Below are 14,260 nucleotides of genomic sequence, written 5' to 3' on the forward strand. Positions count from 1 at the left end.
AATTCTGGCTAAAGAAAAATTCTTTAAAAATACCTCTTGGTCTTATTATTATACAGATACAAAGTGGAGTGTTAAGAAAAAAAAGCATGCAAGATGAGACTGAGAAAATAATAATAGAAGCCATTTTCAAGGCAATATTTAACTGGTGACAGGCATTTGCAAAGAGATTGGAGAGAGAGCATTTTTAGGAAAACCAATGATGATAGCTCTGCACTTAAAATGAACCCGGGGCAAATGCACACACAAAGACGAAGCCTTTTATGAAAAAGTAATAAAGCCCAATTATAAAGGTACAGTCATTCCAGAACATCACACCAAGGAACAAGAATAAGGCACCGGGGAAAGGAATGCGGAGAAGAATCAGCTAAACTTGAAAAATGCATCAAGATAACCAAGACTACCCATTTATTATGAATGGAAGTGTGTATTAATTTATTTATAACCTGCTGCAGTGCATGGAAAATTTGAGATAAATAAGACATTCTCTTAAACACATGAAGCTAGGAATATTCTCAATTTCCTGAGAGATGAAAAAAGTAAAATAAAAAAGGAAAATAATACCATAACTACTTGACATATCATATGTAGCTTTTTGTTGTATAAATATGCTTATAATAACTATATAGTTACCTATACATATTGTTTATTGTATCATGTGGATTAAGACATTATCAAATTATTCTTCTGTCATTTTTTAGTACTTAGGTGTTGTACATAATCAGATATTTGGAATAAATACACTATTATAAATTATTAAAATCCCAGGGTTCTTGGTGCTGCTTTCTGTCTGAGACAACTACTCATTACCTTAGCTCCAGCAGGGTTTCTGTAATGTTGCTGTTGGGCAAATAAGTTTGTAATTTGTGTTATTTGATTTTGCTCACTTTTATTGTTAAAAATGGCCACTGCCTAGATATGTGATCTGTGAAACTGCTAATTACCTTCCTGCTTGGGAAGGGGTTTTGTTATGCTGATGTGGGCTGGAAGAGGGCTTTCGTGCCAAAAAGTTTTAAGAGAAGAAGAAGGAGGAAGGAGGCCATATTTTTGTAGAGAAAGCAGCCAGATGGCAGAGTGCTGAAGGAGAAGCCAGTTTGTGCAGAGTTTGTGCAGAGAGAAGGAGATGGGGAACAGAGGTGAGGGCTCTTGTGAGCTCCACAGAGACTGGTTGGGGGGTCTTTGATTCTAGGAAAAACTGAAAAGATTCTCCTGGCTTTGGAACTGGAGAATGTGTGCGTTTTGGTGCCCTGTGTGTTTTTACTCGCTTGCCGGTTGCGAGGCTAGAATCAAGAACCGCCCCACTAGTTTTTGGTGCCGCAGTTTCATTACCATCTGTCCAAATGTAATGGGAACCTGCATGTGAATGGCAGTGACAGCCATGACTACTGGCCATACAGTTGCTGACTAAGGATATTAGTTAAGGGGTTTTTCTTTTCTCTTTGGTTACAAATAAATCAAAGAATATTATACTACCATAAAACAAATAAAACAAAATAAAATCTGGATAACTCAAAGAAAGTAACATGATTAATAGGTTATGGTGACCTTTCTACAAAACCAAAGTAAGGGTAAGTAAAACCTCAAAAGGGTAGAAATGGCAGCTCCAGGGAGCTCAGCAAGTTTGCAGAATTTCCCCTTTCTATTGTCATTCATGTGATTTAATACTGATGACTTCCAGTTTGGTATTGCTCTAGTACAAATTTCAAATTCCCAGGAGAAAGAATCCAACTGGCCCAGCTGGGATCAGATATTTACCCCTGGATCAGTCCGTCAAGACAGAGGCAGATCAGAACCCAAGCCTGGCCACAGGGAGCCACCTTCTGTGGATCGGGGCTCCTCACAGAGAATGCAAGATCATTCTGGATTGTGCGCCTCCCCCAGAATGTGTCTGCCCCACCGGGAGATGTAACTACTAGCAAGGAAATGGCAAAGGAAAACTATGAAGCCCGCAGCTTCCAATTCTATGGAGAAGTAAGAAAAACCACCCAAGTTTCTGATGCTCTCCTCTGACCACACAATGGAGAACCAGACTTGTATGTCGGTATTTTGGACTTGGGATCTTCAGGAAGGGTCTCAAATATAGTCATCTCTTTAGTACTTAATTTTCTATAAGAGGCAGACCTAACCAGAGATCACCAGATCCTAAAGGGTTCAATTCCAAATTAACAATGAAAAATTATTTTTAATAATTCAAAAGACAAAATTCTAGCAATGGATTTGCTTGCAGTAAGACTGGCTGAAATGATCACGGTAGACACTAATCAGAAATTCTTACTGGTGTGTACACATGGGTGTGTTTGATAAAATGGTAACACTATCTTATTTATCTTTGTAGCTTTGGCAATTGGCATGGTACCTTGCTCAAATGAATTGAATTACTATATTCATCTGGTTTGAAAGCAAAATTCAATGGTATACTGTGAAGAATAAAGTACAAAAGGAACCTTGAAGGTGAGAAATTGAAATCACCCACCTAAAAAAAGAAAAATAGTATAATTATTCCTGTTCACCAAGAAATGTGAAGATAACTCAGGAAAATGTAGTTAAAAAGGAAATTGACAGATTGAAGAATCATTCACTGAAACTGCGCTGACAGACCTCCTGTCATGTACTGTGGATCTACCTCGAAGGAGGGATACTAGGACCCTGAAGAGCACATGGTCTCTTTGTAGAAATAGACAAATAAAGCAATGATGGTGAGATAACATCAAAGACACAGTAAACAGAGTAATTAATGGAGAAATAGAATTATTAATGATCACCCTTTTCTGGCATCAGCAAACTCCCTAAGCATGCACTCCCTTCTTGACCATCTGCTCACAGAAGTGTGACATTTTTATTCTCCAAGTCTCCAGCAAGTCTGGGCTGCCTCCACAGTGCAGGAATGCATCTAAAATTTGAAATCCTCATCTCTCCTTCATTAAAGGTAGTCCCACCTTTTCTTCCTTCCACAGATGACCAAAAACATCCCTTTCACACAATCTGAGTGGCCCCTGAGCCTGCCACCCTCTAACACAGTCATAAAGTCGCACTATGCTGGTCCATGTGCACCTTTCAGCAGCTTGTACCTTAAACATAGATGGGGATATTTAAGAAGCTCCATGGATCACATCTCATTGCCTGCAAGGTGAGTCAAATGAGAAGATATGCCCAAAAAGTAACCTTTCAACTTTTTTCCATCACACAAAAGTTATTTTATAATAGGCACACAGTCGGTTACAATACACACAGTTCTCAGAGGAACCATTGTCCTTTCTATCAGGCACTGTATGTATAAGAAAAGACAACACAAATCAGTCACTTTCTTCACTAGCTTAAGAGCACAGTATAGTAGAATGAGTTCACAAAAGGAGAGTTACAGGGTCTGGGAACTATTCCCAACTTTACAATGGATTTACTATTCTTATTTCCTTTGCTTTTACACCTCCCATTTGTAACACAGAAATAATGACATAGTACTTGAAAGTTTCCAAGGCACTTGAAAATTCTTTGATGGAAGACTTCACACAAATGCAGAGACTATTATTATATGAGGAATACTTGGAAACTGTAAATTCATGTATTCATCGCCATTAAACAGTCAACACAACAATGACAAAAGAGAAAGCATACTTATCCTAAGGCATCTAAAATCTAGTATTACTGAATATGCAGCAATTAAGAAAACATATGTGCAAGTATATTCATTTTAATGACTCTCCAAATCTAAATCGTCAATAACCCACTTAGATAAATCCTTTGCAAGTTATCTCAACTTCAGGGGAAAAATTGCCATAGACTCCCTAATTAAAGGTATGTCTTTCTTATAATGCAGAGATTTCTGAAAAGACATTCAATCTCCTTTCAAAGGTTTGCTCTACTCTAGACTTTCAAAGCATTTTAGCCCATTCCACTAAGGTTGTTTCAAAAGAGAGAAAAAATTCTCCTTCAATATTGCCAATCTTGGAATAATCAAATAATCAAACTTACAGTACAATGGTGAACAGGCATCCAAGCAGGGGCTTCCGCTGAACAATTTTGGGCTGGGCATTTGCCTTGATTTTGCTGCAAATAAGGAAAAAAGATGTTATGTTCTATATATTACATGCTACATTATATGCTAGCTGACATCTATGTTATTGTTTATAACTATACTCACATGTATTAGAGAAGACTTAGAAAAATGTTTAGTGCAGTGCTACAAAAAAGCTAGGTGTGCCGTTTCTACTCTTACCAAGGAATAAGACACTATCTTTTGCTTTTTGTATTACTCTAAGGACTAGGTTTTTGACACAAGGCTTCCTCAGCAGCTGGCCTTTTGTGCCTCAATAGGAACCATCTCAGAACCCTCTCAACCTAGAGGCAGAACAGATCTCCTCTCCTGCAGGCTTCCAGACCACACTGATACACGTGTGTCCCCCCCCTCCCCCCGTGAGATCTCCAGTCAGGGTAAGAAAGATTTGTTCATTTGTGGCCCCTTCTGTGCCGTGAGCCGGTGGTGACGACTTTCTCTGGGGCATGTTACAGAGCCCCAGAAAGGAGAGCTGTAAGAATAAATCTTGGAGGCTTTTCCTGTTACATCAGAAACTGCAGTGCACAGACAGGAAACAAGGAACACAGGGGTTGCCAGGGGTTGGGAACCTCTGGCTCGCGAGCCAGATGTGTCTCTTTTGAGGGCTGCATCTGGCTCGCAGACAAATCTTTAATAAAAACATAATAATGTTAAAAATATAAAACATTCTCATGTATTACAATCCATTCATTCCCTACTGCTCATGTTCATGGTTGCAGGTGGCTGGAGCCAATCACAGCTGTCTTCCGGGACAACACCAAATAGTATGGCTTTCATGGAATTACATTTTAAAATATGTGGCGTTCATGGTTCTCTCAGCCAAAAAGGTTCCCAAACCCTCTGTTAAGCCATTTGCTAGGCACGTCCTTTTACATAAGAATGTTATCTCTAGCTCACCTATTCTTTTGTTGTAACTCCCATAAATTCACTTCTAATTGGCCCTTTAGACAGAATGACTTGCTTCTTTTTAACCAGCAATACTGCTCTCTCCTTGTGATAACAAGAACTTATTAGTGCTAAAAAGCGGAGAAGCTGATTCTAATAAAACACCTTTTTTATCTTTACTTTATTATACACTCAATTATAACATAAACATACTAATCACAGTGTTAATAATAGACATGAAAACTACAGCTGTGACTTATTGAGCTACTACATATGCCAGAGATTGTTCTGGACCCATTACATTACCATTAGCTACTGCAACAAACATGATTATAAGTGTTATTGTGCCCATTCTCCAGGAGGCTCAGAGAGGGTAAGCAACCTGCTTAAAAGTTACCCTACACGAAAGGAGCAGAGTTGGGACTGTAGCAAGAACCTGGCTGACCCTGCTGTCCTGACATCCAGGCATGCTCCTTCTGTAAGAAGCCACTTCTGGTGTTTTTCATTTTCTATGAAGACACATCATCAATTAATATGACTCCATCATATCAATGAGCCTAACATTTCTGACTTAACTGGAATAAAATATTGACTTCAGTATTTATGCTAAGACTTCTTTTTTTGTGATTTGGAAGTTTTGTAAGGTAACTTTTATTTAGGTAATCAATTATTAAGGTATTGCTAAACTCTGAAGTGCTGTTTGAGTGATTATTGATAAAGTTACCATAAAAATACACTTAGGTTGGCTGCCTGGCTCAGCGGTAAAGCATCGTGTGGAAGTCCTGAGTTCATTCCCGGTCAGGGCACTCAGGAGAAGTGACCATTTGCTTCTCCACCCCACCACCTCCCCTTCTTTCTCTCTCTCTTTTTCTCTCACAGCCAGCCTTGGGCAGGTTGGCCCCAGGCACTGAGGATGGCTCCATGGCCTCACTTAGGGCACTAAAATAGCTTGGTTGCAGAGCAATGGCGCAGTGGTTCCAGATGGGCAGAACATTGCTTGTTAGGGGACTTGCTGGGTAGATCCTGGTTGAGACACATGTGGGAATCTGTCTCTTTGCCTCCCTGCCTCTCATTTAATTTAAAAAATACACACACACACACACACACACACACACTTAGATATCAGTCTCTAAGCTTAGCTTCCTTATTTAAATCAAAATATGACATACAATTCCAACAGAGTTCATAAGGTGGTGGCGGATGACCACAATTTCAAGCTAAGCTCACCATATGCTTGCAGCCATGAAATACTCTGGGCCTCAGTAATCACATCTATAAAACAGTACATGTTGCCTAATTCACAGGAATATTACTAGGTGATAGACATAGATTCACCTCACATCACTGTCACAATTTGTAAGGATGATGACAATGAGAACACACAAACTAACAGGACAATTTTATTTTTCTTTTTTGATGCTTAAGCCCGATAAGTATAATTTGTTTACATGTAAAGTTAAGCCTTTTGAATTGGAATAATTGTTAAAATTCTATTTATTATTATTTCTAGTTATGAGAATTCATACCAAAAATTGTTAATAGTAAAGAATGTTTCCTTTGTAATGATTCATAAATGTTATTTTCAACAGTAGTAATGATACTCTTGCTTTTCATCTACCTCATGGATAGTTTTATGAAGCACATGGGAGACAAAATTTAATAAGTAAGCGAGCTTTGCTTGGGTGGAGGAATATAAGTGTTCACAAAATATCATGGGACCATAAATAAGGAATATTTGGACTTCTATGAATGCATAGCATGGAGTAAAGAAAGATGAAAATCTGTGCGAGTCTCTCCCTTGCTCCATTATTACCTGAGTTTGGATAGTAGGCCTTCCCAATAGGGTTTTGATTAAATAGATTAACAATATGATTACACAGGGTGCTGACACATAAAAAGGCCTATGGAAGGCAGATGCCACATGAACATAACTTACTTTTAAATCCATAGTGTGTGACTAGAAAAAAATAAAATTGGAATAGCAGTTAGGGTCTTGGATTTCAGTAGAGTGTTCCCATTAATCCATTTGTGAAATTTTGGGAAAGTTACTTTAACACTTTAAACCTCACTTTTCTCATGTGTAAAATGAACGGGTTTTATTAGATCCACAAATCCACGATTCAGTGTGGAAAGTGGAGGTGTCAAATATACCCATAGATCTTTTCCAATCTTTATATTCCTCCCAAGAATTTAATATGTTTCTTCCCCCAAAGAAGTGTGCCTTGCAGTTGAGGATGCCCTCAAGTCTACCTTTCAGTTAATTCTTAAGCCACAAACCAAGATGAAACACGGGAATTCCCCTAAGGGCCAGCACAGCTCTCTAAGCAACAATTTAAGTTAGAAGTTGGTGACAAAATCTCCTAAAGACAGACAAAGACTACCTTTTCTCACCTCTCATCCAGCTACCCTGGATGTTCTTACCTGTAGATTGTTGATATGTAACCTGATTAACATTCAGGGATCCGCAATGCTGTTTGAAAAACATGTTCTCTTAAGACCTAAACTATCAGTGGATTTTAGTCTGTTAAAAATATATTATGCTGTTCAATCAGGTTGATTTCTTCAAGTCCCAAATCTTCCTTGTTTCTCTTTTTATGATTTTAATATCCTGACTTATTTCATTCCAGAATAACTTGAGCAAATGAGCCAAAGATGCTGGACAACTATGCACAGTTTGATTATATACATATGTAACTGCAAAGAATTTGAACAGTGACAAATAGTTGACAAAGAAATCTAAAAATTTTTTGTCAACTTATCCCATCCCCAGAAAAAAAATGGGAATTTTTTGTCTATAGGGTCCTATATCTGTTAGAGTACCTTAGAATTTACAAAGTACCTAAACAAACATGCAGTCATTGATTCTGAGAACAAGTTTGTATATGACAGGGTAAGAATTGATTCATCCAAATAAAATTTGACCCAAATGTTCCCTTCAAAATAGCATGTTCTTGTAAGAGAGACAGTTGGGAGATTCTGTTGTTTTGTTAACAGTATGATTCACCTAAACATAGGGTTTTTCCTGGGTTGATAAGTGTTGTATAATAGTACTGTACACATACTCATTCATTTACCCATTCATTCATTTATCAAACATGGTATTACACAGAGGGCACTATGTCAGGTATATATAGAGATATAAAATTTAGAGATATAAAGATTTAAATAATAATCCTTTCAAAGAGCTCCCAACCTTTTAGGAGAGAAAATACATGTCACATTTAAAACAGGGTTGAATACAAGGATCATTCATTTATTCACTTTGTTGGTCAATAAATATTCTTTGAGAAATTAGTATATGCCAGCTATTATATTAGGAATAAAGATATATCAAGAATCAATCTCTGTCTAAAAAAATTTCAGTCTAAAGAAAAAGACAAACTAATAAACATGCAATTATAAAGCAATGCTACTGTTGTAAAAATAAAATAACATGAGCAGATCAAAATGATCCATCTCACCTATTCTGGAGGCCAGGAGGAAAGGATGAGAAGGATTATGGAGAATTATGCTGAGGAAGAGAGGCCAAAGGCAAGAATGACAAAGTCCGTGGGCTTTTAAAGTAGGAAGAGCTGTATAGAGGAACATTGCAGTTTTCCAGTAAAACTTAGGTGAAGAAAGAATGAGGAGGAGCTATACTGGCCAAAGGTATACCGTGCACTGATGCTAGTGCTGATTAGGTATTCTTGGAATTGGTTAGAAAATCCCTCAATTCTGAACCTTAGAAACTTAACATTGAGGGAAAAGAATGATTTTATGTCCCCCAGCAAGGTGACTTCAGCATTTGCCTACATTTGTCTGCACTTCACAGTGCGAGGACAGGAACAAGCACAGGGTGCAGAACCATGAACCCTACCAGGGAGTAGAGCTGGAGTGATCCAGGGGTCCCCAAACTTTTTACACAGGGAGCCAGTTCACTGTCCCTCAGACCATTAGAGGGCTGCCACATACAGTGCTTCTCTCACTGACCACCAATGAAAGAGATGCCCCTTCCAGTAGTGCAGCGGGGGGCTGGATAAATGGCCTCAGGGGGCCGCATGTGGCCCGCGGGCCATAGTTTGGGGGCGCCTGATTCTAGCTCAACCCTACAAAAACACAAGAGGCTCTCCTGAGTTGAGTCTTTGGAAAAGAACTTAAGGTGTTTTTCTTTTTCTTTTTTTTTCTTTTTGTGTGTGTGACAGAGACAGAGAGAGACAGAGAGAGCAACAGATAGGGACAGACAGGAAGAGATAGAGATGAGAAGCATCAATTCTTTGTTGCGGCGCCTTAATTGTTCATTGATTGCTTTCTCATATGTGCCTTGACTGGGGGGCTAAAGCAGACGGAGTGACCCCTTGCTCAAGCCAATGACCTTGGGCTCAAGCTGGTGAGCCATGCTCAAGCTGGCAACCTTAGGGTTTCGAACCTGGGTCTTCCAAGTCTCAGTCCTATGACCTATCCACTACGCCACCACCTGGTCAGGAATGGTATCTTTCTTATCTTTTCTGAAACTCTCAGGTGTTTGACAGACAAAAAAACAGGTTAAAAGGTTAAAACTTGGTGCCCAAGGGGCTAAAATGAATGGTTTTTGTTTGGCAAAACTAAAATGTCACACAATACTGCATGGGTAAATGGACTGTGAACTGTACTTTTTTTTAAAATTAATTTTAACAGGGTGACATTGATAAATCAGGGTACCTAAGTACTTTTTAAATGTAAGGAATCATTAATAATAATGTATTAATTATTATAAACATTAACATAATAGTTATGACTTAACTCTTATTATGAAATTTACTAGAAAATAAATTCTCTAACTTCTAGTCCACAGTATGTTCCTGTATATCAAGTTCAGAAAATTTTCAAAAAATTTGAAATAAAAACAACTTCTGGGATACCTCCAAATCATCGATTGCATGGATATCTAAATTAGATAATGTGTATGTGCATAGATATGTAGTGTGTGCATATGTACACATACATAACAAGTATGTTTGTGTATACAGGTATGTATAAATAATTTTATTTTGGCAAATAAAGGTATTTATTCAATTAATTTTTAATTGCCATAAAAATGTATAATCTCAGAGTAAGTTGTTAAACAGAAGAAAGAAATCAAATTTTTCTGGTTGCAAAAGTGCAATATAGGTAGAAATATATGCACAGGATGATACAGTGGGAGTCCTAAGACATCAAAATATGATAAAAATTAGATTCCAAAGGAGGTACTATAATTTTCAAGGAAATTACAAAGAACCACTTTCAGGTCTCTGACCCTTTATATACAATGAATGTATACAAGGGTTGGGTGATTGGAAATTTATAAAGAGAAGGGATGTCTTTGGAGAGGGGATGAGGGAGGGTCTCCCTTTTAACCCAGAGCAGTGAAAGAGGCTTCAATAGGCATACACCTAGAGCTTGATAGAATTGGATTTGGGAAGCCAGTCTATGAGTTCTGACTCCCACCTGAAAAGTGAGATAACATGGAAAACTGGTTATTATCAATTATCTCAGGAGAGGTGGCTTCATCTGAGCCAGCCTGCACTTTCAAAGGTTGTCAAGGCAAAAGCACCATACTGAAGCCATAGTTATGCCTACAGTGACAACTCACTGTGTGGTGTGGACTGCTGTAAATCCTGGAGCTAAAGAAAAGCATCATCACATTATAGAAGCTTTAATCAGAGAGCCCTGGAAAGGAAAATGCCCTGAGACAGCATCCATGGGAGTCCAGAAACAGGCTGCCTGGATTAAAACCCCACACCCACCATTTATTTACTATCCAGGTGCCCCTGGGCAAAGAGCTTAGCCTCTCTGTGCCTCAGTTATGAAGATTAAAGAAATTAATACACCAAAGAGGACATACAGATGGCCAATAGACATATGAAAAAATGCTCAACATCACTAATCATTAGAGAAATGCAAATTAAAATCACAATGAGATATCACCTCACACCAGTCAGAACAGCACTCATCAACAAAACAACACAGAATAAGTGCTGGCAAGGATGTGGAGAAAAGGGAACCCTCCTGCACTGCTGGTGGGAATGCAGACTGGTGCAGCCACTGTGGAAAACAGTATGGAGATTCCTTAAAAAATTAAAAATTGAACTGCCTTTTGACCCAGCTATCCCACTTTTAGGAATATACCCCAAGAACACCATAGCACTATTTCAAAAGAAGAAATGCACCACCATGTATATGGCAGCATTGTTCACAATAGCAAAGATCTGGAAACAGCCCAAGTGTCTGTCAGTGGACAAGTGGATTAAAAAGCTTTGGTACATGTATACTATGGAATACTACTCAGCCATAAGAAATGATGACATCAGATCATTTACAACAACATGGGTGGACCTTGATAACATTATACTGAGCGAAATAAGTAAATCAGAAAAAACTAAGAACTATATGATTCCATACATAGGTGAGACATAAAAATGAAACTCAGAGACATGGACAAGAGTGTGGTGGTTACGGGGTGGAGGGAGAAGAGGGAGGGGGTTGGGGGAGGGGAAGGGCACAAAGAAAACCAGTTAGAAGGTGACAAAAGACAATTGGACTTTGGGTGATGGGAATGAAGCATAATCAAATGTCAGAATAACCTAGAGATGTTTTCTCTGAACATATGTACCCTGATTTATCAATCTCACCCTATTAAAATTAATAAAAAAAGAAATTAATACAGATGAAGCACTTAGAACTATTTCTATACATAATCAGCAGCACTATGTGTCAGCTATTTTGTTGTTGGTGTTGTTGTCGTTATTAGATGTCAGTCTCGGAGAACAAAAAGTGTAACAATTCCAGTCTAATAGGAACTTTCTGCTCTTTATCTTGTACCTCTATCCCATGCTCCAATAACCACCTAGCAGATGGGAAAGACAAAAAGAAGCCTGCGGCATCTTCTTCCAAAGCAGGTGTTCTATCTGAATATCACATTGTAGAGAAGAGAGTTTGTAATATGGAAAAGTGTTCAGAGTTCTGATTAATATTTGGTACTGAAAAAAAATTTAATTACTGAATACGAGACTGAATTTATAATTTTAAGTGGCTGTAGGATTTTTAACTTCTTGTAAATTACTGGAAATTCATAGGAAGTCATGGGACTGTTCAAGTTTTTAACATAGAGAACAGGGTAGGGATTACTGACACTGAGAAGCTTTAAGCAAACAATGGGGAGCCCCAAATAAAGTGGCTTTTATTATGAAACTCCAGGTGTCCTGCCTGATCAATGGATCAATTACAGATGCAAAACATACTCATGATTAGTGTTAACCTTTTTCATTCAATTTGGGCATAATTTCTCATAATTCCTCAATATACAACTTTATCCCTTTGTAGGCTTATTTATCTACTTGCTCCCTTCTATTTTCTCAGGTTTCAAAGATGTTTACAATAAGTTGGCTCATTTTGTTTCTAAGGAAATCCTTACCAATACTCAAGACACACTGGGGAGAGATGCATTTGCCTCCTCAGTAAATAAAGAGAATGTTGCTGACCCATTCTCCACAGGATGCTGAGAATGAGTCTTTCTAGGGGCTGCAATCGGGATGCTAAGTCATGCTCCTGCTTATCAAAGTCTGCTGTGATTCTGGCAGGCATTTTCCCAGGTTAGCAGAGGTGCAATCTGTGACTAACTAGTGCAGACGAGGATTAAACACTCTAAATTTAAAATATATATATAACTATCTGGCAATTTGAATTAATTAACTATAGTGAATGACTTAAATTCTGAATTCTCAGGCTGGCCACATTTAAAGGTTTATTATACATAAGAGCCACAATTATAACTTGACATTTCATGGTATCAGTGGAGGAAGTCCCTTGAACTTAGATTCAGAAAGTATTTTCAAGATGTATAATAAAATAATATATATTTTAAAGATTCTATTTATTGCCTGACCTGTGGTGGCACAGTGGATAAAGCATCAACCTGGAATGCTGAGGTCACTGGTTCTAAACCCTGGGTTTGCCTGGTCAAGGCACATAAAAAAGGAACTGCAGCCCTGGCTGGTTGGCTCAGTGGTAGAGCATCGGCCTGGCCTGCAGAAGTCCCGGGTTTGATTCCCGGCCAGGGCACACAGGAGAGGCACCCATCTGCTTCTCCACCCCCCCCCTCTCCTTCCTCTCTGTCTCTCTCTTCCCCTCCCGCAGCCAGGGCTCCATTGGAGCAAAGATGGCCTGGGCGCTGGGGATGGCTCCTTGGCCTCTGCCTCAGGCGCTAGAGTGGCTATGGTCGCGACAGAGCGATGCCCTGGATGGGCAGAGCATCGCCCCCTTTTGGGCGTGCCAGGTGGATCCCGGTCGGGTGCATGCGGGAGTCTGTCTGACTGCCTCCCGGTTTCCAGCTTCAGAAAAATACAAAAAAAAAAAAAAAAGGAACTGCTATGAGTTGATGTTTTCCATTCCCCCTTTCCTTTCTCTTTCTCCCCCTCCTCTCTCTAAAGTCAATAAAAAATATTTTTAAAAAAGATTCTATTTATTGATTTTAGAACAATATTTATTGAGCACCTATTAGACTCCAGGCATCTGACATGTGTTGTTCATCCATTCTGTCATTATATTAACCCGGAAAGGCCATGGAGGAGAATGTTTAATATGATAAGAAAACCATTGAACTTGAACAGGCAGTGTGCAGTAAATAGAGCATCAGACTGGGATGCAGAGGACCCAGATTCGAAACCCCAAGGTCACCAGCTTGAGCATGGGCTCATCTGGCTTGAGCGCGGACTCACCAGTTTGAGCTTAGGGTTGCTGGCTTGAGCGTGGGATCATAAACATGACCCCATGGTCACTGGCTTGAGCCCAAAGGTCACTGATTTGAAGCACAAGGTCGTTGGCTTGAGCAAAGGGTCACTTGCTCTGCTGTAGTCCCCCGGTCAAGGCACATATGAGAAAGCAATCAATGAACAACTAAGGAGACTAAGGAGCCACAATGGAGAATTGATGCTTCTATCCTGCTACTGCAGCTGCACCTATGATTGGGTATCCAATGCCAACAGGATATTCTCAATAAGACTTTAGAAGTATATGTAAATGTCTGTTTTTCATAATTGCTCTTTATATTGTGTGTTATCAGACAAGATAGTTATTTAAGAAACATGGAAAATGCAGAAATGACTGCAGTGCAGCAGTAATTATGGTGCACTTTTCTGCTATTTAAGTTGGATATTTCTCTACATTCCTTAAATAATTTTTAGGGTTTTTTTGTACTAGAAAATGCAGGCAGTGTTTTCACAAAAGTAAATATACAGTAATTTCAAATACAATGAATGAAGGCAATGCATGGCCTTCCAATAAAAATATTTGAAGACTGACAAAAAAAAAAGAATTGATGCTTCTCATCTC

At 38.8% G+C, this 14,260-nt stretch overlaps 1 protein-coding gene across 3 annotated transcripts in view; it reads right to left on the minus strand.

Moving 5' to 3' along the window:
• DLG2 (discs large MAGUK scaffold protein 2) overlaps positions 1 to 14,260 on the minus strand; it is a 2,140,731-nt gene that overhangs the window by 1,659,350 nt on the left and 467,121 nt on the right. For all 3 annotated transcript variants that reach the window (XM_066369745.1, XM_066369736.1, XM_066369732.1), the window contains exon 5: positions 3,967 to 4,041. In XM_066369745.1, the coding sequence (XP_066225842.1) occupies positions 3,967 to 4,041 (75 nt within the window). The remainder of the gene's footprint in view (positions 1 to 3,966; positions 4,042 to 14,260) is intronic.

This window comes from Saccopteryx leptura, chromosome 1 (assembly GCF_036850995.1).
Source record: "Saccopteryx leptura isolate mSacLep1 chromosome 1, mSacLep1_pri_phased_curated, whole genome shotgun sequence".
Lineage (NCBI taxonomy): Eukaryota > Metazoa > Chordata > Mammalia > Chiroptera > Emballonuridae > Saccopteryx > Saccopteryx leptura.